This window comes from Mustela lutreola, chromosome 1 (genome assembly GCF_030435805.1).
Source record: "Mustela lutreola isolate mMusLut2 chromosome 1, mMusLut2.pri, whole genome shotgun sequence".
Classification (NCBI taxonomy): domain Eukaryota; kingdom Metazoa; phylum Chordata; class Mammalia; order Carnivora; family Mustelidae; genus Mustela; species Mustela lutreola.
In genome coordinates, this window is record NC_081290.1 from 89,262,917 (window position 1) to 89,287,211 (window position 24,295).

General features: G+C 36.1%; 1 protein-coding gene across 1 annotated transcript in view; it reads left to right on the forward strand.

Annotated features, from left to right (window-relative positions):
• The window catches only part of QRFPR (pyroglutamylated RFamide peptide receptor), a 68,629-nt gene extending 45,396 nt beyond the window's left edge, over positions 1-23,233 (forward strand). The window contains exon 6 of the mRNA XM_059169320.1: positions 281-23,233. Within this exon, the coding sequence (XP_059025303.1) occupies positions 281-621 (341 nt within the window). The 3' untranslated portion in view covers positions 622-23,233. The remainder of the gene's footprint in view (positions 1-280) is intronic.
• Positions 23,234-24,295: the final 1,062 nt, after the last annotated feature.

Sequence of the window (24,295 nt, forward strand, 5' to 3'; positions counted from 1 at the left end):
TATACAAAGCTTAGAATCAAGTAGAAATGCAGTAAGCTCCCTAATATGTGCTGGGCGCCAGGCTGTGCTTGTGAGGCAAGATTCTCTATGAATGAGGACACATCACAGAGCTTATTTTTCTTCTGACATGAGATGGCTCTTCCCAGAATTGTCTTGAGACTTTTATATCTTTATCCACTTGTCAAAGTGTAAGTGGTCAGTTAAGACAGATGATAAACAGAAATTCTATTTTCTGCTTGTTAGAACATAATACATTCTAGACTATTAATTTTTATTTCAGGTAATTTTGAAAAGGAATATGACGATGTTACAATCAAGATGATTTTTGCCATAGTGCAGATAATTGGATTTTCCAATTCCATCTGTAATCCCATTGTTTATGCATTTCTGAACGAAAACTTCAAAAAAAATTTTTTATCTGCAGTTTGTTATTGCATAGTGAAAGAAACCTTATCTCCAGCACGAAGGCACAGAAATTCAGGAATTACAATGATGCAGAAGAAAGCAATGTTGTTCCGGAGACAGAATCCTGTGGAGGAGACCAAAGGAGAAGCATTCAGTGATGGCAACATTGAAGTCAAATTGTGTGAACAACCAAAGGAGAAAAAATATCTCAAATGACATCTTACCCTGTTCAACTCTGAACTTTCTGAGAATTCTGCTTTAGGCAGCAGACACTAATTATAACAAGGCCTTCATAATTAGTACCATTAATAGCTTAATCAGAAGAGAACATTTTTATTTTTAATTAACACATAATGTATTATTTGCTTTAGGGGTACCTGTCTGTGAATCTTGAGTCTTACACAATTCACAGCAGTCACCTTAGCACATACCCTTCCCAATGTTCATAACCTAACCACCCTAACTCTCCCCCGCCACCCCTCCCCTTCAGTTTGTTTCCTAAGTTTAAGAGTCTCTTATGGTTAATTGGCCACACTAATCCAAAAGAAACGAGAGAAATCCCAAATTCATGAAAAGGGAGAGATCACAACTAACACCACAGAAGTAGAAACAATCATCAGAAGTTATTATCAACGGTTATATGCCAAAAAGCTAAGCAACCTAGATGAAATGGATGCATTCCTGGAAAACTATAAACTCCCAAAATTGAACCAGGAAGAAATTGACAACCTGAATAGACCAATATCTAGAAACGAGATTGAAGCAGTGATCAAAAACCTCCAAAAAAACAAGAGACCAGGACCTGATGGATTCCCTGGGGAATTCTACCAAACTTTCAAAGAAGAAATAACACCTATTCTCCTGAAACTGTTTCAAAAAATTGAAGCAGAAGGAAAATTTCCAGACTCTTTCTATGAAGCCAGCATTACCTTGATCCCCAAACCAGGCAAAGACCCTACCAAAAAGGAGAATTTCAGACCAATATCACTGATGAATATGGATGCTAAGATTCTCAACAAGATCCTAGCAAACAGGTTCCAACAGCACATTAAAAAGATTATCCACCATGACCAAGTGGGATTCATTCCTGGGCAACAAGGATGGTTCAACATTCACAAATCAATCAGTGTGATAGAACAAATTAATAAGAGAAGAGAGAAGAACCACATGGTCCTTCCTCTCAATTGATGCAGAAAAAGTGTTTGACAAAATACAGCATCCATTCCTGATTAAAATGCTTCAAAGTATAGGGATAGAGGGAACATTCCTGAACTTCATAAAATCTATCTATGAAAGACCCACAGCAAATATCATCCTCAATGGGAAAAAGCTTGTGTCCTTCCTGTTGAGATCAGGAACACGACAAGGATGCCCACTCCCACCACTCTTGTTCAACATAGTATTAGAAGTCCTAGCAACAGCAATCAGACAACAAAGGGAAATAAAAGGTATCCAAAATGGCAATGAAGAAGTCAAACTGTCTCTCTTCACAGATGACATGATTCTTTATATGGAAAACCCAAAAGACTCCACCCCCAAACTACTAGAACTCATACAACAATTGAGCAACGTGGCAGGATACAAAGTCAATGTACAGAAATCAGTGGCTTTCTTATACACTAACAATGAAAATACAGAAAGGGAAATTAGAGAATCGATTTCATTTACTATAGCACCAAGAACCATAAGATACCTGGGAATAAACCTAACCAAAGAGGTAAAGGATCTGTACTCAAGGAACTACAGAACACTGATGAAAGAAATTGAAGAAGACACAAAAAGATGGTGTTCTTGTATCAGAAGAATAAACATTGTTAAAATGTCTATACTGCCTAGAGCAATCTATACTTTTAATAATGCCATTCTGATCAAAATTCCACCATTATTTTTCAAAGAGCTGGAGCAAATAATCCTAAAATTTGTATGGAATCAGAAGAGACCCTGAATTGCTAAGGAAATGTTGAAAATCAAAAATAAAACTGGGGACATCACGTTACCTGATTTCAAGCTTTACTACAAAGCTGTGATCACCAAGACAGCATGGTACTGGCATAAAAACAGACACATAGACCAGTGGAACAGAGTAGAGTCCATATCTGGACCCTCAACTCTATGGTCAAATAATCTTCGACAAAACAGGAAAAAATATACAGTGGAAAAAAGTCTCTTCAATAAATGGTGCTGGGAAAACTGGACAGCTATATGTAGAAGAATGAAACTCGACCATTCTCTTACACCGTACACAAAGATAAACTCGAAATGGATAAAAGACCTCAATGTGAGACAGGAATCCATCAGAACCCTAGAGGAGAATATAGGCAGTAATCTCCGATATCAGCCACAGCAACTTCTTTCAAGATAGGTCTCCAAAGGCAAAGGAAACAAAAGCGAAGATGAACTTTTGGGACTTCATCAAGATCAAAAGCTTCTGCACAGTAAAGGAAACAGTCAACAAAACAAAGAGGCGACCCACGGAATGGGAGAAGATATTCGCAAATGACAGTACAGACAAAAGGTTGATATCCAGGATCTATAAAGAACTCCTCAAACTCAACACACACAAAACAGACAATCATATCAAAAAATGGGCAGAAGATATGAACAGACACTTCTCCAATGAAGACATACAAATGGCTATCAGACACATCTGATTTATCCATTTATATGGATATATATATATATACACACACCACATCTTCTTTATCCATTTATCTGTTGATGGACATTTAGGCTCTTTCCATAGTTTGGCTATGGTGTGTATATATATATATATATATATATATATATATATATATATATGTGTGTGTGTGTGTGTGTGTGTGTGTATATATATATATATATATATATATATATATATATATATATACCACATCTTCTTTATCCATTTATCTGTTGATGGACATTTAGGCTCTTTCCATAGTTTGGCTATTGTGGATATTGTTGCTATAAACATTTGGGTGCACGTGCCCCCTTCAGATCACTACATTTGTATCTTTGGGGTAAATACCCAGAAGTGTGATTGCTGGGTTGTAGGGTAACTCTATTTTCAACTTTTTGAGGAAACTGCATACTGTTTTCCAGAGTGACTGCACCAGCTTGCATTCTTACCAGCAGTGTAGGAGGATTCCCCCTTAGAAGAGAATATTATTTTGAGCGAATGTTGAAGATTTTTTTTATTCTTGGAATGATAAAAAGAAGTAAATCATTTTTTCATAAAAATATGACAGAGATGAAAGCACAGTTTTGAAAAATTAGTAAACTATCCTTCTAGATCATGGATTTAAGAAAAAAATTGTACAGAAATTAATGTTCTTGGGTAGTAGTATTTCCCCCAATGCAATCCATGTAATATGACTTTTTTTTAAAAAAATGATTTATTTATTTTAGAGAGAGAGGTGGAGTGGGGTGCAGAGGGAGAGAATCTCAAGTGGACTCTCCATTGGGTGAGGAGCCCAGTGGGGAACTCCATCTTAGGACCCATGAGATCATGACCTGAGACAAAAGCAAAAGTCGGGTGCTTAACCATCTAAGTCACCCAGGCACCCTTGTAATGTGACTTTCTATGTATTGCTAAATTAGATGAGAAAATAATTTTTAGAATTTAGAAATAAATTTAGAATTTAGAAATAAATTTCTAAATTTAGAAATTACTCCTTCTTTCTTAAGTTAATAGTTGAATACAGTAATGTAATTTTCAGTGTACTGTTGGAGTTTGGTAATACAGTCTTTTACAAATGACTTCTGTTCAATAATCATAAAGTCAGAGAAGACGAAGAAGCTGCAAAATGACAGAAGAATGAAATTAAGAGGCAGATGCCCAGGTTTGAGCTACTCACAGGCCTATCAGCTACCATAGCCTTGATGACCTGTAAGCCACTGAACCACTTTAAGCCTCTGTATTTTCCCTTGTAACCTGGGATGGTGCCTCTTCTGCCTTGCAGGACCACTGCCAGTGCTTTGTATTCTAAAGCAACCTCAAGTTCTGAAGCATGTTCCAGGCCTCCCCATTCTGTTCCCTTTTGCTTCTCGAGAATGGCCCTCAACCCTGTCAAGCTTTCCACCTCTTCCTGGTTGGTAGCTGGATTCCCTCATCAAAAAAAAAAAAGGAGATTTCTGTGATCCTCATGTATAGGTTGACTGTAATATACATAAGCTAATCTATCTCAACTATTTCTATTTTTAAACCCCTTATTTTACCAGAGGGATGAAAGACTGATTGTTATGTAAAAGGACCTATAGATGTGGTTAGTAGATGAAAGAAAATCAGCTCCAAGACCACGAGATTTTAACTGTGCCTGAGACTGACCCTCAGGAGAGCAAGGCCAGGAAGAACAACAGAGTTCCCCATCCGTATCTCTGAACTAAATCTCACTTCAACTTAACCCCTTTTCTTTCTAGTCTTCTCTTATTACCTTCAAATGTCATGGAACTGGTGACCACATCCCAGGGCCTATCACTTTCCCTTTAACATCTGAGATTCCCAAAGTCCTTTCAGAGCCTCTTGGGTCAAGTGTTTCTTCTGCCTCCAGTTTTCTAGCAATTACTCCTTCTGTCAGGAAGGACAGAAAGGAAGAGAAGCTCAAGAATTCTCAGGGTATATTACTTGTGAAGCTTTAAGGTTTGGAAACCAGAGAAATCAGGCCATAGGGATATTTCAAAATATAGACATTTAACTTTATAGGTGTGTCACTGTAAGGATGAATAAAGAAACAAAAATGAAGCACTGCATGGTATTAAGAAAAAATGGCAATATGACACAAAATTAACAAGGTCAAGAGAAGAAAACTGATGATTTGGTTTGGGCTAAAATAGACTTATGGGTTATGTGTGTGCACCTCCTGTTATGACTAGCTACCCTGTGGCAAAACAAGAATTGTCACCAAATCATTAAGCCATTAAATATAAATCAGATTCTCTGATTTTGTATATTCTTATTTAATCAGTAAATATCCATCAGACTCTTCCTAAATTTGATGTACACATATTCTTAATATAACTTAATGATGAATGGATAAATCGACAGTGTTATTAAACATTTAACTATGAAGATTAGAGATTTTTTTAAATTCCTAAACATTGCAGAGCTTGATCTAAAAACATTTAGGTATTAAATTATAATTTAAATAATTACTCTAAAATGTCCAGATATTCTATGAAAGACTCCGCCCCCACATTGAATTAATGCTATTCTAGAAACAAAAATAGAATACTTTTTAAAAAATTGTCCTATAAACATGCAATCTTTTTTCTCTGTTTTAAAGGTTTCGAAGAGAAAATTGGTTTAATTCATTATTGAGAAACTGTTACAATTTGTCAAAGCAGCTCTCAGTCCAGTCTGGGCACTGAGTCCTGACTAAGCTGTAACACAGCTGACAAGCCCACAGAGAGTTCACCTTGGATTTGCAAAATCCAAGTGTTCCTTTTGCTTTCCTCTGACTTTGCAGCCCTCTTAGTCTCTTAGGCCCTTTGTCCTCCACCCAGGCACTTGTTTTTCCCCCTGTTTTTTTTTCCTTTGCCTTGGGCTGTCACTCATTTTATTCCATATGATTTCCCCTTAACTTGTGTTTAAGTGAGAATTGAAAAGGTGTTTTTTGGATCTGGGAGGCAGGGATGTGGGGGGGTCCAGAAAGCTAGGCATTAAAACCATTCATTAGCATTTGGTAAAATGTCTATGAAGTCCATGAAAAGATTTGCATTACTGTTCAGGCCTCTAAGCCTTTTATTTCATTATGGATCGTTATACCAAAAAGAGCTGTGTCTTTTCTTCTTCTCTACCAAAACAAAAACAAAAGTAAAAAAAAAAAAAAAATCACCTCTTTTATCGTAGTTGCTATGGATCAGGACATCAGCATTCTACATGCTAGTTTGACTAAAGACTAATTTCTAAGCCCAAATATGTTTTAAAAAGAAGAATGGAGTTGCAGGGCCCATGCTACCTTGTTTGAAGACCTATTATAAATTACAATAATCAAAAGAGGGTGGCATTGGCTTAACGATAAACATATAAACAATTGCAAAAGAACAGATACCAGAAGTGGATGTGCATAGATATGGACAACTTATTTTGACCAAAGCGGCAATATTAATGCAATAGACCTTCAAATGTTGAAACAGACCCACCCATGAAAAAGTGTAGACTGCCTACACTCTTTTTCTTAGATGTTGCTCTCATTCACTTATTTAATAATATTTTTGGAGTTCCTGCTATGTGTCAGAACTAGACACCCTATTTCCATTTCAAAATCAAGAAAATCTTTTCTATTCTGAACCACATGAGGCTAAACAGTGTTGGCTGGCAAACAAGAGAACAGCGGGAATAAAGTCATAAAATCAAGTGAATCTATATACTTAAAATCATGCATAGCTTTACGGGCTTCTATCTCAGGCCCTTGGCCCTCTTTTTCACTCAGATTTTTAGTTTTCTAGAACTGAGATTATGATTCATATATGAAAGTAAAAAATCAGAAAGAAACAAGATAAAAGGACATAAAAATATTCCAATTTGTATATTTAGAATCCTGAGAAGACAGGACTTAGTGAAATACTGTGCCAATTCCACTGGTTTCTGGTCACCATGTCAGATTCCTGGGCTGTTTCTATGTTTACAAAACTGTGTTAACTCAGGAAAACCTAGATATGAAGAAACCATTTTTAAAATTTAATTTAATTTTTTATTTTTTTTAGAGTGAGCGAGAGAGAGAATGTGAACACAGGCTATGGGGAGTGGCAGAGTGAGAGGGAGAAAGAGAATCTCAAGCAGGCTCCATGCTGAGCCTACAAGGCTCAATCTCATGATCCTGAAATCATGATGTGAGCCAAAATCAAGACTCAGATGCTTAACTGATTGAGCCAGGTATCCTGATACCATTTCTAAAAGGAATCTTTGATGAGCTGGCAAAGGCAGTTTTTAAAAAAGGAGATTTCAATGAAAAAGAGCATCTGGGAAACCTATAATTATAGCTCCTCTTTATAGGAAGTACACAGTTTGAGTGTCAGTTTTTCTCTAGGCTCCACAGCCTGAATGGGTTCAAAAATAATTAAAGAATTTTTTATGTAAGATAGCAGATTGTGTAAACATATTTATTTTCCCTACTGAAATCCTACCAGAATGATAACAAAAGAGTAATAAAATGTATAAACCCACAGCATTGATGAAAAACAGAGGGTAGTCACCGTTGATGAGAATTTTCAATAAATTTCTTGAAAACAAAAATTAGATGTTGATTATGAACATCATAATCATGAAGAAAAACAGAGGAAGTTATAGGTTAGGATATACCCAGAGAAGATCAAAACAAGAAGAGGAAAATATTCTCTTTAGCTGAATCCTGAAGAGACTTGGGATATTTTAGATGGTATCTTAGAAGGAGAGTGAGAGAAAAAAAATAGGTAAAAGGGGGAGGAATACCTTGATGATTTGTCTACATCCATCCCATTATTCATCATGTACAAAATGGCCATAACAAAAGCGTTTACTTTTCAGTACTTAACACTTCCTCCCTGACCCACAAACACACAGGTTTCCTTTTGAATGATTTTGGAGAACTACAGCAGTTGGTATGACCATTGGCAGAAGCCACAGGGTTCTGGAATACCAGAGGGTCTTAGTGTAATGAATCCACACCCCAATCACCCTAATCAAAGCCAGCCACTTGCCACCATCATCCAGTGTTCACGGAGCTCTTGGCCAGTTCTCATTTCTGCCTCCTTAAAGGGTTGTTGAACATTTTAGAACACTCTGAAAAATGAAGGAATGAGACTATGATATAGATAGAATACTAACTCTAGAATAAGCAAATAATTCAAGGTAACAAAAGAAAATCTAGAAATGAATTTAATTAGTGCTATTCTCACAGAAATGTAAGGAGATACCATCTTTATAAAACCATCAATAAAGCATGCTACAAATGGAAAAAATTGGATTAATAAAACTCTAAAAATTTAAAGATAGACTGCTAAATTTTAAAATAGATAATTTACTCATCTTTATTCCCCATACACTTAAGAGGAGCCCAGAAAATTTCCTTCACATGTGTTTCCTAGATTATATTTGTATGGCAAACCACTTGAGGCTATGTCTCATTCAAGGTGTTGTCTAGAGACAGATGGTACATTCAAATGGAGTAATTCGAGGTGGCATTAATAAAAGGACAATTTACAAAGGAGTGAGCAGGGTGCAGAAAAACAGAAGGGTTGGTGCAGTACCAGCTGCCAATTATAGCAAGGCAGTGTTCCCATCCCTAGGCCTGAAGGGCAGACAAAAAGATTGGGGAAGATGAGCAGGAGGAAGAAGAGGAAGAACAGGAAGGGAAAAAGAAGAAACTGAGAGACAGTGAAAGATTTGTGTGTAGGGAGCCATCTATTGAAGCTGTAACCGTGGGTGGAAGAGTGAGCCAGCCCATGCTTCTAACCAGGCACCCAAAAATTGGTGTTTGTTTGAAGGCAGGTTAGTGAGAATATGTGTTTATAAAAGAGGACTACATGGGACATTCTTTGCAGGAAATGTGGCTGAAAGTGATGGAATGTGAGCTTTCAAGGCATATCAAATGCAGGTGCCTCATGGCAGGTGCCATGGACACAAATGCACCAACTGGACTCATGCTCCCTCTAATCTGCAAGGGGTCTCCATTCCCCAAAACAGTCAAGATGCAAAGGATCCCCCTTGATCCGGGCATGGAGGAAAATGATGCAGGTAGGTGATTCTGGGTGGACAAACAGAAAATATCCAGTACTTGAATGTCTGAACATCTTCAGTAACATGTTCATACTTAAATGGTGGTTAGGTAGATATAAAAGTCCAAGTTCTCAGTTCATTTCTTGCACTACATCTAAATCTGTGATGTTTGTTTGATTTCAGTGAGGCTGCTTAGAATTCTGATGTTGGTTTGAGATATCTTCTTTCTCTTTGGCATTTCTTAAAATTTGCTCTTTGACTTAGATCCTGTAAAATTTATCACCATGTATTTAGATGTGTTTTTTTTTCCCCCCCTTTGGGACTCTTTGAGTACTTTCAGTCTGAGGTTTTGCATCTTTATTTCTGGAAAGCTCTAGTTATTATTTCTTCAAATATTTCCTTCCCTCCCTTTATTTTTGTTTTTGTTTTTTTTTCTATTCCAGAATTTCTATTCTATGGATTTGACACTGCTACTTCCACTGTCTGTTTCACTTAATTTTTCATTAATGATTTTTTTCATTTTTTTAAAACTTCCTTGATGTCTTCTGGGAGAGTTTCTTAATTTAATATTCTTGCTCAATAACTTTTTCTTTTTCTCTCTCTACTCTGCCTTTTGATCTTGTCTTATGATATTTTTATTTCAATTTTATATTTTTCATACACAGCATATCCGCTTGATTTTTCATTGTAACTGTTTCTTTTCATAGCACCAGAAACCTCCTTAAGATTAATACAATTTTTTAACGAAAGTATAGGTGAGCTCTGTAACATTTTGTGAAGAATATTTATTATGCTATTTTTTAAACATTTTTATTTATTTATTTATTTATTTATTTATTTATTTTTGAGAGGGAGAGAGAGAGAACATGTGTGAGTAGGGGGAGGGAGGGGCAGAGGGAGAAAGAGAGAGAATCTCAAGCAGACTTAATGCTGAGCACTGAGCACAGAGCCTGATGTGGGGCTTACTCTCATGACCTTGAGGTCATGACCTGAGCTGAAATCAAGAGTGAGATGCTCAACTGACTGAGCCACCCAGGTGTCCCTGTTATGTTTATTTTAAATTCTTGATATCCTCATTCCATTTATTTTGCATGGCTACATAGATTGTTTATTCTACCCTCATCCTTTAATAGTAGCTGTGTTTTTCAGATATTTCCATAATTTATTCTGTGTGTTCTTATTCCCTCTTAAAGTGTTAGAGATCTTGGCTAGTAATATGCAGGAAGCCTGAAAGGGGCTGCATCCATGTGCTACCCTCCTTGTGAGTTTACAGAAAGAGAGGATGTCCCTGAAGGGACAGAGTTACTAGCACCGTGATTCAGACTATTCTGTCCTTGTTTACTCCTCTCCCCCTCAGGTAACCTTGGCCTTCATCCCAATGTCAATTGAATTCCTTTTTCCAAAAGGATGAAGCCATCACATTTTTATTCTGTTTATCAATCCATCCAATATATATTTATTGAGTGACTTCTATATGCCAAACCTACATTTACAAGATAGCTCTACTCATTAGTTATTAGTCCATAGAATGGGCTTTGAACAAAACTGACTTATCATCTTGAAAACAAGCAGACACACATAACATTACTAATTAGTCATTTTCAAAACTTTCGAGAAGATGATAAAGCAAGAATTTATAAAATGTGCAAAATCTTACATACTTATGCTTGTTAAATAATTGTTTATACTTTAAAATGCAGCCTTATTTTTTATTAATTACTTCTATTAACATATAATGTATTATTTGCCTCAGGGGTACAGGTCTGTGAATCCTCACAATTAAGCACTTCATAGCACTCACCGTATCACACACCCTCCCCAATGTCCATGTCCTAACCACCCTCTCCACATCCCCCGACCCCCAGCAACCCTCATTTTTTTTTATGAGATTAAGAGTCTCTTATGGTTTGTCTCCCTCCCAATCCCATCTTGTTTCATTTGTTCTTTTCCTACACCCTAACTCCCCCATGTTGCATCTCAACTTCTTCATATCAGGGAGATCATATGATAGTTATCTTTCTCTGATTGACTTATTTCGCTAAGCATAATACCCTCTAGTTCCATCCATGTCATCACAAATGGCAAGATTTCATTTCTTTTGATGGCTGCATAGTATTCCATTGTATATATATACCACATCTTCTTTATCCATTCATCTGTTGATGGACATCTAGGTTCTTCCCATAGTTTGACTATTGTGGACATTGCTGCTATAAACTTTCGGGTGCATGTGCCCCTTCAGATGATTACATTTGTATCTTTAGGGTAAATACCCAGTAGTGTAATTGCTGGGTCATAGGGTAGCTCTATTTTCAACTTTTTGAGGGACCTCCACTGGTGGCTGCACCAGTTTGCATTCTTACAACAGTGTATGAGTGTTCCCCTTCCTCTGCATCCTCTGCAACATCTATAGTTTCCTGACTTGTTAATTTTAGCCATTCTGACTGGTGTGAGGTGGTATCTCATTGTGGTTTTAATTTGTATTTCTCTGATGCCAAGTGATGTGTAATGCTTTTTCATGTATCTGTTGGCCATCTGGATGTCTTCTTTGCAGAAATGTCTGTTCATGTTCTCTGCCCATTTCTTGATTGGATTATTTGTTCTTTGGGTGTTGAGTTTGATAAGTTCCTTATAGATTTTGGATATTAGCCCTTTATCTGATATGTCATTTGTGAATATCTTCTCCCATTCTTTCAGTTGTCTTTTGGTTATGTTAACTGTTTCCTTTGCTGTGCAAAAGCTTTTGATATTGATGAAGTCCCAATAGATCATTTTTGCCCTTGTTTCCCTTGCCTTGGTGATGTTTCTAGGAAAAAGTTGTGGCAGCTGAGGTCAAAGAGGATGCTGCCTGTGTTCTCCTCAAGGATTTTGATGGATTCCTGTCTCACATTGAGGTCTTCATGCATTTTAAGTCCATTTTTGTATGTAGTATAAGGAAATGGTCCAGCTTCATTTTTCTTCATGTGGCTGTCCAATTTTCCCAACGCCCTTTGTTGAAGAGATTGTCTTTTTTCCATTGGACATTCTTTCCTGCTTTGTCAAAGATTAGTTAACCATAGAGTCGAGGTCTATTTCTGGGCTCTCTATTCTGTTCCATTGAACTACGTGTCTGTTTTTGTGCTAGTACCATACCATCTTGATGATCACAGCTTTGTAATAGAATATGAAGTCTGGAATTGTGACGTCACCAACCTTGGCTTTCTTTTTCAACATTTCTTTGGATATTTGGGGTCTCTTCTGACTCCATATATATTTTAGGATTATTTATTCCATTTCTTTGAAAAAAATTAATGGTATTTTGATCGACTCTGCATTAAGTGTGTAGATTGCTTTAAATAGTATAGACATTTTCACAATATTTGCTCTTCTAATCCATTGGGCATGAAATGTTTTTCCATTCTTTGTGTCTTCCTCAATTTCTTTCAAGAGTACACTTTTCTGAGTACAGATTCTTTGCCTCTTTCATTGGGTTTATTCCTAGGTATCTTATGGTTTGGGGAGCAATTATAAATGGGATCAAGTCTTTAATTTCTCTTTCTTCTATCTTGCTGTTGGTGTAAAGAAATGCAAGTGACTTCTGTGCATTGATTTTATATCCAGACACTTTATTCAATTCCTGTGTGAGTTCTAGCAGTTTTGGAGTGGAGTCTTTTGGGTTTTCCACATAAAGTATCATATCATCTGCAAAGAGTGATAGTTTGACTTTTCCTTTGTCAATTCAGATGCCTTTTATTTATTTTTGTTGTCTAATTGCTGAGGCTAGGACTTCTAGTACTATGTTGAATAGAAGTGATAGTGGACATCCCTGCCATGTTCCTGACCTTAGAGGGAAAGCTCTCAGTTTTTCCCCATTGAGAACAATATTCACTTTGGGTTTTTCATACATGGCTTTGATGATATTGAGGTATGTGCCCTCTATCCCTACACCTTAAAGAGGTTTTTTTTTTTTAAGATTTTATTTATTTATTTGACAGACAGAGATCACAAGGAGGCAAAGAGACAGGCAGAGAGAGAGGAGGAAGCAGGCTCCCTGCTGAGCAGAGAGCCCGATGCGGGGCTCGATCCCAGGACCCTGGGATCATGACCTGAGCTGAAGGCAGAGGCTTTAACCCACTGAGCCACCCAGGCGCCCTGACACCTTGAAGAGTTTTGATCAAGAAAGGATGCTGTACTTTGTCAAATTCTTTTTCAGCATCTATTGAGAGTATCATATGGTTCTTGTTCTTTCTTTTATTAATGTATTATATCACATTGATTGATTTGTGGATGTTGAACCAACCTTGAAACCCAGGAATAAATCCTACTTGGTCATGGTGAATAAATGTATTGTTGGATCCTACTGGCTAGTATTTTGGTGAGACCTTTCGCATCCATGTTCACCAAGGATATTGTTCTGTAATTCTCCTTTTTGAGGGGGTCTTTGTCTGGTTTTTGGGATTATGGTAATGCTGGTCTCATGAAATGAATTTGGACGTTTTCCTTCCATTTCTATTTTTTGGAACAGTTTCAGGAGAATAGGTATTAATTCTTCTTTAAGTGTTTGGTAGAATTCCCCTGGGAAGCTATCTGGCCCTGGGTTCTTGTCTGCTGGGAGATTTTTAATGACTCCTTCAATCTCCTTACTGGTTATGGGTCTGTTCAGGTTTTCTATTTCTTCCTGGTTCAGTTTTGGCAGTTTATATGTCTCTAGGAATGCATCCATTTCTTCCAGATTGTCAAATTTGCTGGGGTATAGTTGCTCATAATATGTTTTTATAATTGTCTGTATTTCTTTGGTGTTGGTTGTGATCTCTCCTCTTCCATTCATGATTTTATTTATTTGGGTCTTTTCTCTTTTCTTTTTGATAAGTCTGGCCAGGGGTTTATCAATCTTATTAATTCTTTCAAAGAACCAGCTCCTAGTTTCATTGATTTGTTCTACTGTTCTTTTGGTTTCTATTTCATTGGTTTCTTCTCTGTTCTCTATGATTTCTCTTCTTCTGCTGGGTTTAGGCTTTCTTTGCTATTCTTTCTCCTGCTGCTTTAGGTGTAGGGTTATGTTGTGTACTTGAGACCTTTCTTGTTTCTTGAGAAAGGCTTGTATCACTATATACTTTCCTCTAAGGACCACCTTTGCTGTGTCCTAAAGATTTTGAATAGTTATGTTTTCATTTTCATTTGTTTCCATGAATTTTTTTTCAATTCTTTAATTTCCTGGTTGACCCATTCATTCTTTAGTATGATGCTTTTTTGCCTCCATGTATTTGAGTTCTTTCCAGCTTTCCTCTTGTGATTGAATTCTAGCTTCAGAGCATTGTGGTCTGAAAATATGCAGGGAATGGTCTCAATCTTTTGGTACTGGTTGAGACTTGATTTGTGACACAAGATGTGATCTATTCTGGAGAATGTTCCATGTGCACTAGAGAAGAATGTGTATCTGTTGCTTTGGGCTGGAATGTTCTGAATATATCTGTGATGTCCATCTGGGCCAGTGTGTCATTTAAAGCCTTTATTTCCTTGTTAATCTTTGGCTTGGATGGTCTGCCCATTTCAGTGAATGGGGTGTTGAAGTCTCCAACTATTATTGTATTATTGTCAATGTGTTTCTTTGATTTTGTTATTAATTGGTTTATATAAATGGCTGCTCCCATGTTAGGGGCATATATATTTAAAATTGTTAGATATTCTTGTTGGACAGACCCTTTGAGTATGATATAGTGTCCTTCCTCATCTCTTATTATAGTCCTTGGCTTAAAATCTAGTTGATCTAATATGAGAATTGCCACTCCAACTTTCTTTTGATGTCCATTAGCATAGCAAATTGTTTCCACACCCTCACTTTAAATCTGGAAGTATCTTTGGGTCTCAAATGTGTTTCTTGTAGACAGCATATCAATGGATCTTGTTTTTTTATCCATTCTGATACCCTGTGACATCTACGGCCATACCACCCTGAATGTGCCCGATCTCTTCTGATACCCTGTGTCTTTTGATTGGGGGCATTTAGCCCATTTACATTCAGGGCAACTATTGAGACATATGAATTTAGTGCCATTGTATTGCCTGTAAGATGACTGTTATTGTATATTGTCTCTGTTCCTTTCTGGTCTACTACTTTTAGGCTCTCTCTTTGCTTAGAGGACCTCTTTCAATATTTCCTGTAGGGTTGGTTTGGCATTTGCAAATTCTTTTAATTTTTGTTTGTCGTGGAAACTTTTTGTCTCTCCTATCTTTTCAAAGACAGCCTAGCTGGGTATAGTATTCTTGGCTGCATATTTTTCTCGTTTAGTGCTCTGAATATATCATGCCAGTTCTTTCTGGCCTGCCAGGTCTCTGTGGATAGGTCTGCTGTCAACCCAATATTTCTACCATTGTATGTTACAGACTTCTTTTCTGAGGTGCTTTCAGGATTTTCTCTTTGTCACTAACACTTGTAAGTTTTACTATTAAGTGACAGGGTGTGGATGTATTTTATTGATTTTGAGGGGCATTCTCTGTGCCTCCTGGATTTTGATGCTTGTTCCCTTTGCCATATTAGGGAAATTGTCTGCTATAATTTACTTCAATACACATTCTGCCCCTCTCTCTCTTTCTTCTTCTAGGATCTCAATTATTCTAATATTTTTTCCTCTTATGGTATCAGTTACCTTTCAAATTCTCCCATTGTGGTCCAGTAGTTTTTTGTCTCTCTTTTGCTTAGCTTCTTTATTCTCCATCATTTGGTCTTCTTTATCACTAATTCTTTATTCTGCCTCACTTATCCTAGCAGTAAGAGCCTTCATTTTTTAATTGCACCTCATTAATAGCTATTTTTAAATTCAGCGTGGTTAGATTTTAGTTCCTTTATTTCTCCAGAAAGGGCTTTGATTTCTCCAGACAGCATTTCTCTAATATCTTCCATGCCTTTTTCAAGCCAGCTAGCACCTTGAGAATCATCGTTCTGAACTCTAGTTCTGACATATTACCAATGTCTGTATTGATTAGGACCCTAGCCATTGTTATTGCCTCTTGTTCTTTTTTTGTGGTGAGTTTTTCCACCTTGTCATTTTATCCAGGTAAGAATATATAAGCAAGAGAATAAAATACTAAAAGGATACAAAGACCCCAGAAAAATGTATGCTAACCAAATCAGAAAAGGTGTAAAACTGGGAGGAGATAAAGGGGGAAAAAAGAAATAAAAATAAAATACATACATATTTTATAATTATATGTATATATAAAATTATATATGCATATATATAAAATTAGACTGGTGAATAGAACATAGCCACCCACTTGAATTTGCATATATTTATGCCTCTTAGAAGAAACTACCTCTCAAAATTTTAAAGAAAGAAAAACTTATATGTATACAAAAATAAGGGTAAACATTATGAAGGGATAGAATATGACTGTAAAGATAAAAATTAAAAAAAAATTCTAAGAAAGGAATTTGTAAGGTAATTTGGTTAGAAAAAGAGGAGGGAATGTGCTCAGACTGGAGACTAGAACAAACCCACGTGCTAGATTAGGGTATATTTTGATCTATTAGAAGAAATTTTACCCCAAAATTTTTTAGAAAAAATAAAATCTATATGTACACATAAAATAAGGGTAAATACAATGAAGGGATAAAATATGACTATAATAATGAAGGTTTAAAAGATTTATTTTAGGAAGGTACTGTTAAGATAAACTAGTTTAAAAAAGTTAAAAGAGGAAAGAGGAAAATTTTAAAAAATAGAATAAGAAAAAAATAAAATTTAAAAAAAAATTTAGCTTTGCAAGACTAAAAGATCATGAGGAAAAAGCAATGAATTCTATACTTTGCTCTCCCCTAGCTCTGGAGTTCCACTGTTCTCCTTAATCCATGAGCTTGGTCTTGGCTGGATGTTCTTGCTGATCTTCTGGCGGAAGGGCCTGTTGCAGTGATTCTCAAATGTCTTTGCCCAAAGGGGAATTGCACCCTTGCCCGGGACTGGGCTAAGTAATCTGCTTGGGTTCGCTCTTGGAGCTTTTGTTCCCTGAACACTTTCTGTATCGCTTTGTAGTATAGTAATGAAGATGGAATCTTCCCAATCTCTGGCCTGGAGGATCTGAGAGCTCAGGGCTCCACTGCTCAGTGTGTCCTCAGAGATAAGCAGTCAATCACTCCTGTCTCCCTGGTCTCCAACTGCACTCCAAGCTCACCCAGCCTTTGACTGAGCATTTCTATCTCTGGTGCATGGCCCTGTTTGGAGTCTCCAAACCCAGCAGATTCCTGCCACACTGCTCCTCCTGGAGGAGGAAGGTGAGTCTCCCTGGAACTGCCACTTGTGGGGTCCCTGCTCGAGGAGCAGTGGTCCAAATATGCCTTGGATCAGGGTTTAAGGTAACCCCGATCTGAAAGCTCACTCCTTGGTTCTGTCTTTGCAGTCAGGTTCCCTATGCCAATACCTGGCAGCTCTGCCACACTCAGACACCCCTGATCTTTCTGTAACCTTGTGGGACCAGAGACCACAATGTCCCCGTGAGGGTTCCACCCTCACTTAGCCTCTGGAGCAATGTCCTTTTAGTGGAGCAGACTTCTAAAAGTTCTGATTTTGTGCTTCATTGCTCTGCCACTTGCTGGGAGCGCCCCCCACCCCACCCACCCAGGCTATCTTCCTTTCACTCGGATTCACTTCTCCCCACATCCTACCTTTCAGAAAGTGATCAATTTTCTGTTCCTAAAATTGCTACTCTTCTGTCTCCTGTTGAGTTTGTAGGTGTTCAGAATGGTTTAATGCCTATCTGGCTGAACTCCTGGAATCCAATGTCATTTCAGTCTGCTACATGATTTTCTAAAACAAACTAACAAACAAGTACGTCTTGCCTCTCCTCCAAAATGCAGCCTTATTAAGTGTGAATTCTGAGACACTATAAGTTATATTATTATTTCTGCCTTGATATTTATCATTACTCAAGAAGACAGAATATGCACATGAAAAGACAATACTAGGGGCGCCTGGGTGGTTCAGTGGGTTAAAGCCTCTGCCTTCAGCTCAGGTCATGATCCCAGGGTCCTGGGATCGAGCCCTACATCAGGCTCTCTGCTCAGCAGGGAGCCTGTGTCCTCCCCTCTCTCTGCCTGCCTCTCTGCCTATTTGTGATCTCTGTCTGTCAAATAAATAAATAAATAAAAGGAAGAAAAGAAAAGACAATACTAGACAGCAAAAAATGGGTCAAAGAAGATATTTAAATATTCCTAAGGAAATTTAGAGAGGGTTCTGGAATATTCAAGGAGACAATAAAATAACAAGATCTGAAATTTGAAATATTTAGACAAGTTGTGGGGTAGAATGGTCTGGAGGAAAAAAAAAATATGTCTAGATTAAGGGAAATGGTGCAAAGAAAGATTCCTGGAATCCTATAAAAAATCTGATAAGATTGAGGAAGAATTCTATCAAAAATCTGATAAGATTTGTTTTAGAGCAAACCCATCTCCTGTGAGTAGTATTGGAATAGTGCTTGTAGGTTTAGATTATATGGAAATGGTCCAGAACAGCCAACTATGGGGAATGTGTCAATAAGGGATGATTGAAAGCGTTTCTGAGTAAGCAGGTGGGCCAGATTTAAGTTAGATTTCACAAGTTAGTGGTCAATCAAAGCAGCATGATCTTATAAAATTTTCTAATAGTGCCAAAGAGACAATTGGGTTGTCTGGAAAATTCAGATCAGCAGAGAAGGTGAACACAAAAGGAACACTAAAATAAGAAAAGGTAACCACTTCTATTTTTAATAACAGAAAAAAGGTAAGAAGAAAGCAGAAGAAAACATAAAGATGAAAAGAAATTACTTTCTTTGAGTAGATATGAAAAGTTCTCCCTCTGTCATCAGACACAGATAACAGGGGTGGCCACAGGAGGAGAGTGGGAAGTGTGTGCAATGTGGCACAGACAACATCGATAGGGCAGACTTCTGTGAGTAGACGAGATTTCAGGTTGTCTGGTAGCATTCCTCTCGTTGAAAATTTGATGTGGCTGAGCCTCTGGACACCACTTCCTCCTCATCACCTCCCTGGGTGGAAAAGGAAGAGGGTGTTTTTCTCTTTTGAGGATCTTACCTTACTGATAATAAGGTCCTCTGAGACTGGAATCTCATGGAGGCCTTCAACATTCTGTAGGAGAAATGTTAGCTCTTAAGATTGCCCAAGAACTGATGAAAGTATTGTGTTTCCATGGTTATAGATGACAGCCTTATTCCTAGCTGGTCTTTCATCAGTACATGCCTGTGTCACAAGAGGGATAGGATAAGCATATATGGTTGAATCACATCCAAGAAGTTACTGTTTACTGAGGGGAGAAAAGCAGTTAAAGAATACCATATTTACTTATTTGCTTTAGCTAAATTAAAGTTAAAATTAATAAAATTAACTCTAACTACAGAGCCTCTATTTCACTAGGTTGGCAGGAAACTAGTTTAAACATTGAGTCACTGGTTATTCCATCTGCAAATATTAAATTTATTTATATTTTATTGTTGCAGAAATGTTTACCTTATTGTGCAGATTTAATTTAAAATGGCTACTCAAATAGAACTAAGTTTTTCCAGGAACATGATTTTCTAAAACAAACTAACAAACAAGAACAATAACAACAAAAAAAGCCACATAATTAAATGAAAATAAAAAAGGCATACTATAAGCTTTCTTTTGGTAAAAAAGCATAGAGAGTTGGGCTTCATAATAAAAATAAAAGAATTCTGGTAAATTAATAACTTTAAATTAGAATAATTCAAGCAATTTTTTATCTCCAATAGCTATTTTGGGTTTTTTTTATCTGATGATTACCTTGCTTTTACAGATCATTGAGAGTATAAAACTCAAGACCTAAAACAAAAGTAGATATTCTTATTTTTCCCACTAGAATTATAGTACTACTTTTCTCATGCTATAAATCTTTATTGCCTCACATGTGGAAAAAATACAATGGGAAGTATAGTAAAGAGATAAAGCCATTTATATTTGGTATTAGAATGCAAGTAGATTTAAATTACAGTTGTGCTTGAGGTTGGAATTTATATCAATTTACCAAAACAGTCAAGTTTTCTTTTATATATAAATTCATTAATTTAGTATGTATTTATTAAGTGCCTATAGTGGTTATTTTTTTCTCTAATATTGTTTTGTGGTATCTTTTTTTAATTTAATTTTTTTTTCAGTGTTCCACACCCAGTGCTCCATGCAATATGTGCCCTCCTTAATACCCACCACCAGGCTCCCCCAACCCTTTACCCTCCTCCCCTCTAAAACCCTCAGTTTGTTTCTCAGAGTCCACAGTATCTCATGGTTTGTCTCCCCCTCCGATTTCCCCCAACTCACTTCTCTCCAACTCTCAATGTCCTCCATGTTATTCCTTATGCTCCAAAAGTAGGGGAAACCATATGATAATTGACTCTCTCTGCTTGACTTATTTCACTCAGCATAATCTCCTCCAGTCCCATATATGTTGATGCAGAAGTTGGGTATTCATCCTTTTTGATGGAGGCATAAAATTCCATTGTATATACGGACCATATCTTTATCCATTCATCTGTTGATGTGCCTATAGTTATTAAAATGCTGGGCATGAAACGCAAATTAAATGATCACTCTGGGAGTTTATAGCCTCTACTGGTATAAGAAAAGGATAAAAATTTCAGATAAAATGGGCAAGTTGAAGAGAACAATACATCAGCTACAGAGAAATCAGCTGGTTTGGAATCAGAGGAGGAGGAGGACTATACTGGAGAGGGCAGTGAATAGGAATCAGGAATAATCCATGATAGAACTGACCATAAAGTGAAAGGAAAAAGGCCTTAAATAACCAGACATATTTTCTAAAACTATTAAATGCTTTCTAACTCAGAAGCTGATTTGTGGGATATTGATCTTCTATGCCCTGAGAATTTCTCTAGATGTGATATGTGTGTGTGCGTGTGTGTGTGTTTGTGTTTGTGTGTGGGTGTGTGTTTATCTTCTAGGAATTTCAATTATTTTTCTATTACGCTGTTCAAGATTTTTCTGAAATATTTCCCCCTTATGTTTTATGCATGATTGTTTGATCTTCAAATTAAGACTGACACTCTTCCAATTGGGACTTCTAAAATCAACTCTTTCCTCCTTACATCTTACTATGTAGACTTTCTTATATTCTCTGTGATTATAACAAATATAATAAATAAGTATATATAAATAATTATATAATACATAAGTAAATATAAGTAATAAGATAATGTATCATGCTGTTGTAGGGATTAAGAAAACATTTATCTAAATGCACCAACACCATGATGAATATGAAAACATTCACTTCACTGTAGTAGTTTCCTTGCTTGCTCATTCTACCACTGAATTTTTTTTTTTTTAAGAAGTCACTTATTCCAATATATTATTTCTGGGAGCTGAAACACTTGACATAAATAATTTCTTTATGGCTCAGAAGGGGAAGAAACTCTCTAACAAGGCATGTTAGAGAGTTAGATTTGGTTCATTTCCATAACAGTAAAAAAATTCTCTAATGCTTAGCAAAAAAAAAAAAAAAACCTGCCTTTGCTTTTAAGACACCTAGATTTTTTTTTTTGCAATGCATTTCACATAGCATAAAATTTGCCATTTAAAAGTATGAAATTCAATAGTTTCTAGTATTCATGAAGTTGTGCAACCATCACCACTGTCTAATGTCAGAATATTTTCATTACACCAAATCAAAACCTTGTACTCATCAGCAGTCACTCTCCACTATGCCATTTCTTAGTCTCTGGAAATCACCAGTCTACTTTCTGTCTCTATGGGTTTCCCTATTCTGGCACCCATTTACCTATTCAACCTATTCTTAACAACAATAACAAATAACAAATAGAACAATTATAACAATGTATTGGAATAAAAGTTATGTGAATGTAGTCTCTCTCTAAAAATATCTTATTGTACTGTACTCATCCTTCTTCTTATGGTCATGTGGGATGATGACATGCCTCTGTGATGAGATGAAGTCAGGTGAATGACAAAGGTATTGTGGGTTAGACTACTATTGACCTTCAGAAGGAAGATCATCTGTTGCCAGACCACTGTTGGCCACAGGTGACTGAAACCATGGAAAGCAAAACTGCAGACAAAGAGGGGATGCTGTAGTGTTTATTATGTTGTTGTATGTACCAGTAGTCCATTCCTTTTTATGGGTGGATATACCACTTACCAATTCATCAGTTGATGGACATTTTTTTCTGCCTTTTGTCTATTATGAATAATGTTGCTATAAACATTCATGTGTGAATTTTTGTTTGATCATAAATTTTCAGTTCTACTGAATATATACCTAGGTTGGAATTGCTGGGTCATAAACTAACTCTATGTTTAACTTTCTGAGGAACTGTCAAACTGCTTTTCACAGTAATCACACATTTTTTTCAACCAATACCATTGTTCAAGGATTCAGATTTCTCCACAATCTCACCACACTTGTTACTCTCTAAATTTTTTTTTTCATGAATGTCCCAGTAAGTATGAGGTGATATTTCATTGTGGTTTCAAGTTTGCATTTCACTAATGATGTTTATATTTTCATGAGCTTATTGTCCACTTGTATATCATCTTTAGAGAAATGTAGATTCAAATCCTTTGTCAATTTTTTAACTGGGTTAAATAGGTTTTTATTGTTGAGTTGAAGGAGCTCTTTATATATTTGAAACTAACTCCTCATTAGATTTATGATTTGCAAATATTCTCACCGATTTTGTAGATTATCTTTTCACTTTCTTAACAGTGTCTTGATCCACAAAAAATTTAAATTTTGATGAAGTCCAATTTACCTCTATTTTCTTCAGTTGCTTGTGTTTCATGTCATATCTGAAAAAAAACATGCTTACTCCAAGGTAACAAAGATTTAGATGAATACTTTCTCCTGAGAGTTTTAGACTTTTAGCTACTACATTAGAACTTTCATCCATTTTGAGGTAGAAGTCCAAATTCATTCTTTTGCATATGGATATCCAGTTGTCCCAGTGCCATTTATTGAAAGACTAGACATTCCTTTGTTTAATGGTTTTAGCACCTTTGTCAAAAACCAACTGACCAAAAATGTTTAGATTTATTTCTGGGCCTTCAATTCTATTTCATTGATGTATATGTCAGTTTTTATGCCAGTACCACACTGTCTTGATTAACTTTATAATAAATTTTAACATCTGGAAGCATGAGTACTCCTACTATGTACTTTCTTTTCAAGATTGTTTTGGGTATTCTGGTTACCTTGCATTTGGATATGAATTTTAAGATTTTTAAAAAGCAGTGCAAATTTTGATGGAGATTGCTCTGAATCCATACATCAATTTGGGAAGTATTGCAACCTCAACAATATTAAATCTTTTAGTCCATGAAGATGGGATGTCTTTCTATTTATTTGACTTCCTTAATTTATTTCAACAATGTTTTATGGTTTTTGTATACAAGTCTTGTACTTTTTTTTTTGTATACAAGTCTTGTACTTTTACTAAATTTATTCCTAAGTGTTTTATTATTTTTGATGTAATTACAAATGAAATTTTTAAAAGTTTCCTTTTCTCATTTCTTGTTGCTGCTTTGTACAAATACAACAGATTTTTATATATTGAACACATACCAAGCAACCTTGTTCAACTGATTTATTCACTGATTGTTTTTATTGTGAATTCCTAAGCTTTTCTATATATAAGATCATGTCTTCTGTAGATAGAAGTAATTTTACTTTTTCCTTTCCAGTGTGGAAGCCTTTTCTTTTTTTTTCCCCTCATGCCCTGACTAGAGCTTCTAGAACCTCTAGAATGTTGAATAGAAATAGTGAGAATGGATATCCTGCATTGTTCCTGATTTGGGGGACAGTTATCAGTATTTCCCTATAAAGTATGATATTAGTTGTGGGATTTTCATAAATGCCTTTTATCATATGGGATAAGTTCTTTTCAATTATCTAATATCTATTGAGATGTTCATGTGGTTTTTTCCCTCTATTCCATTAGCATGAGGTATTTGCATTTATTAATTTTCATATGTTGAATGAACATTCCATTCCTTGGATAATAGAAACATAATAAACAAACAAATAAAAGTACAAATAAGTAAACAAATTTAAAAAACAAATTAAAAAATAGAAACATGATTCTTATACATCCCTAAATTTGGTTTGCTAGGAAGATTTTTGTATCTATGTTCATAATGGATATTGGTGTATGATTTTTTTTTCTTGTGATTATTTTATCTGGTTTTGGTATCAGGGTCATACT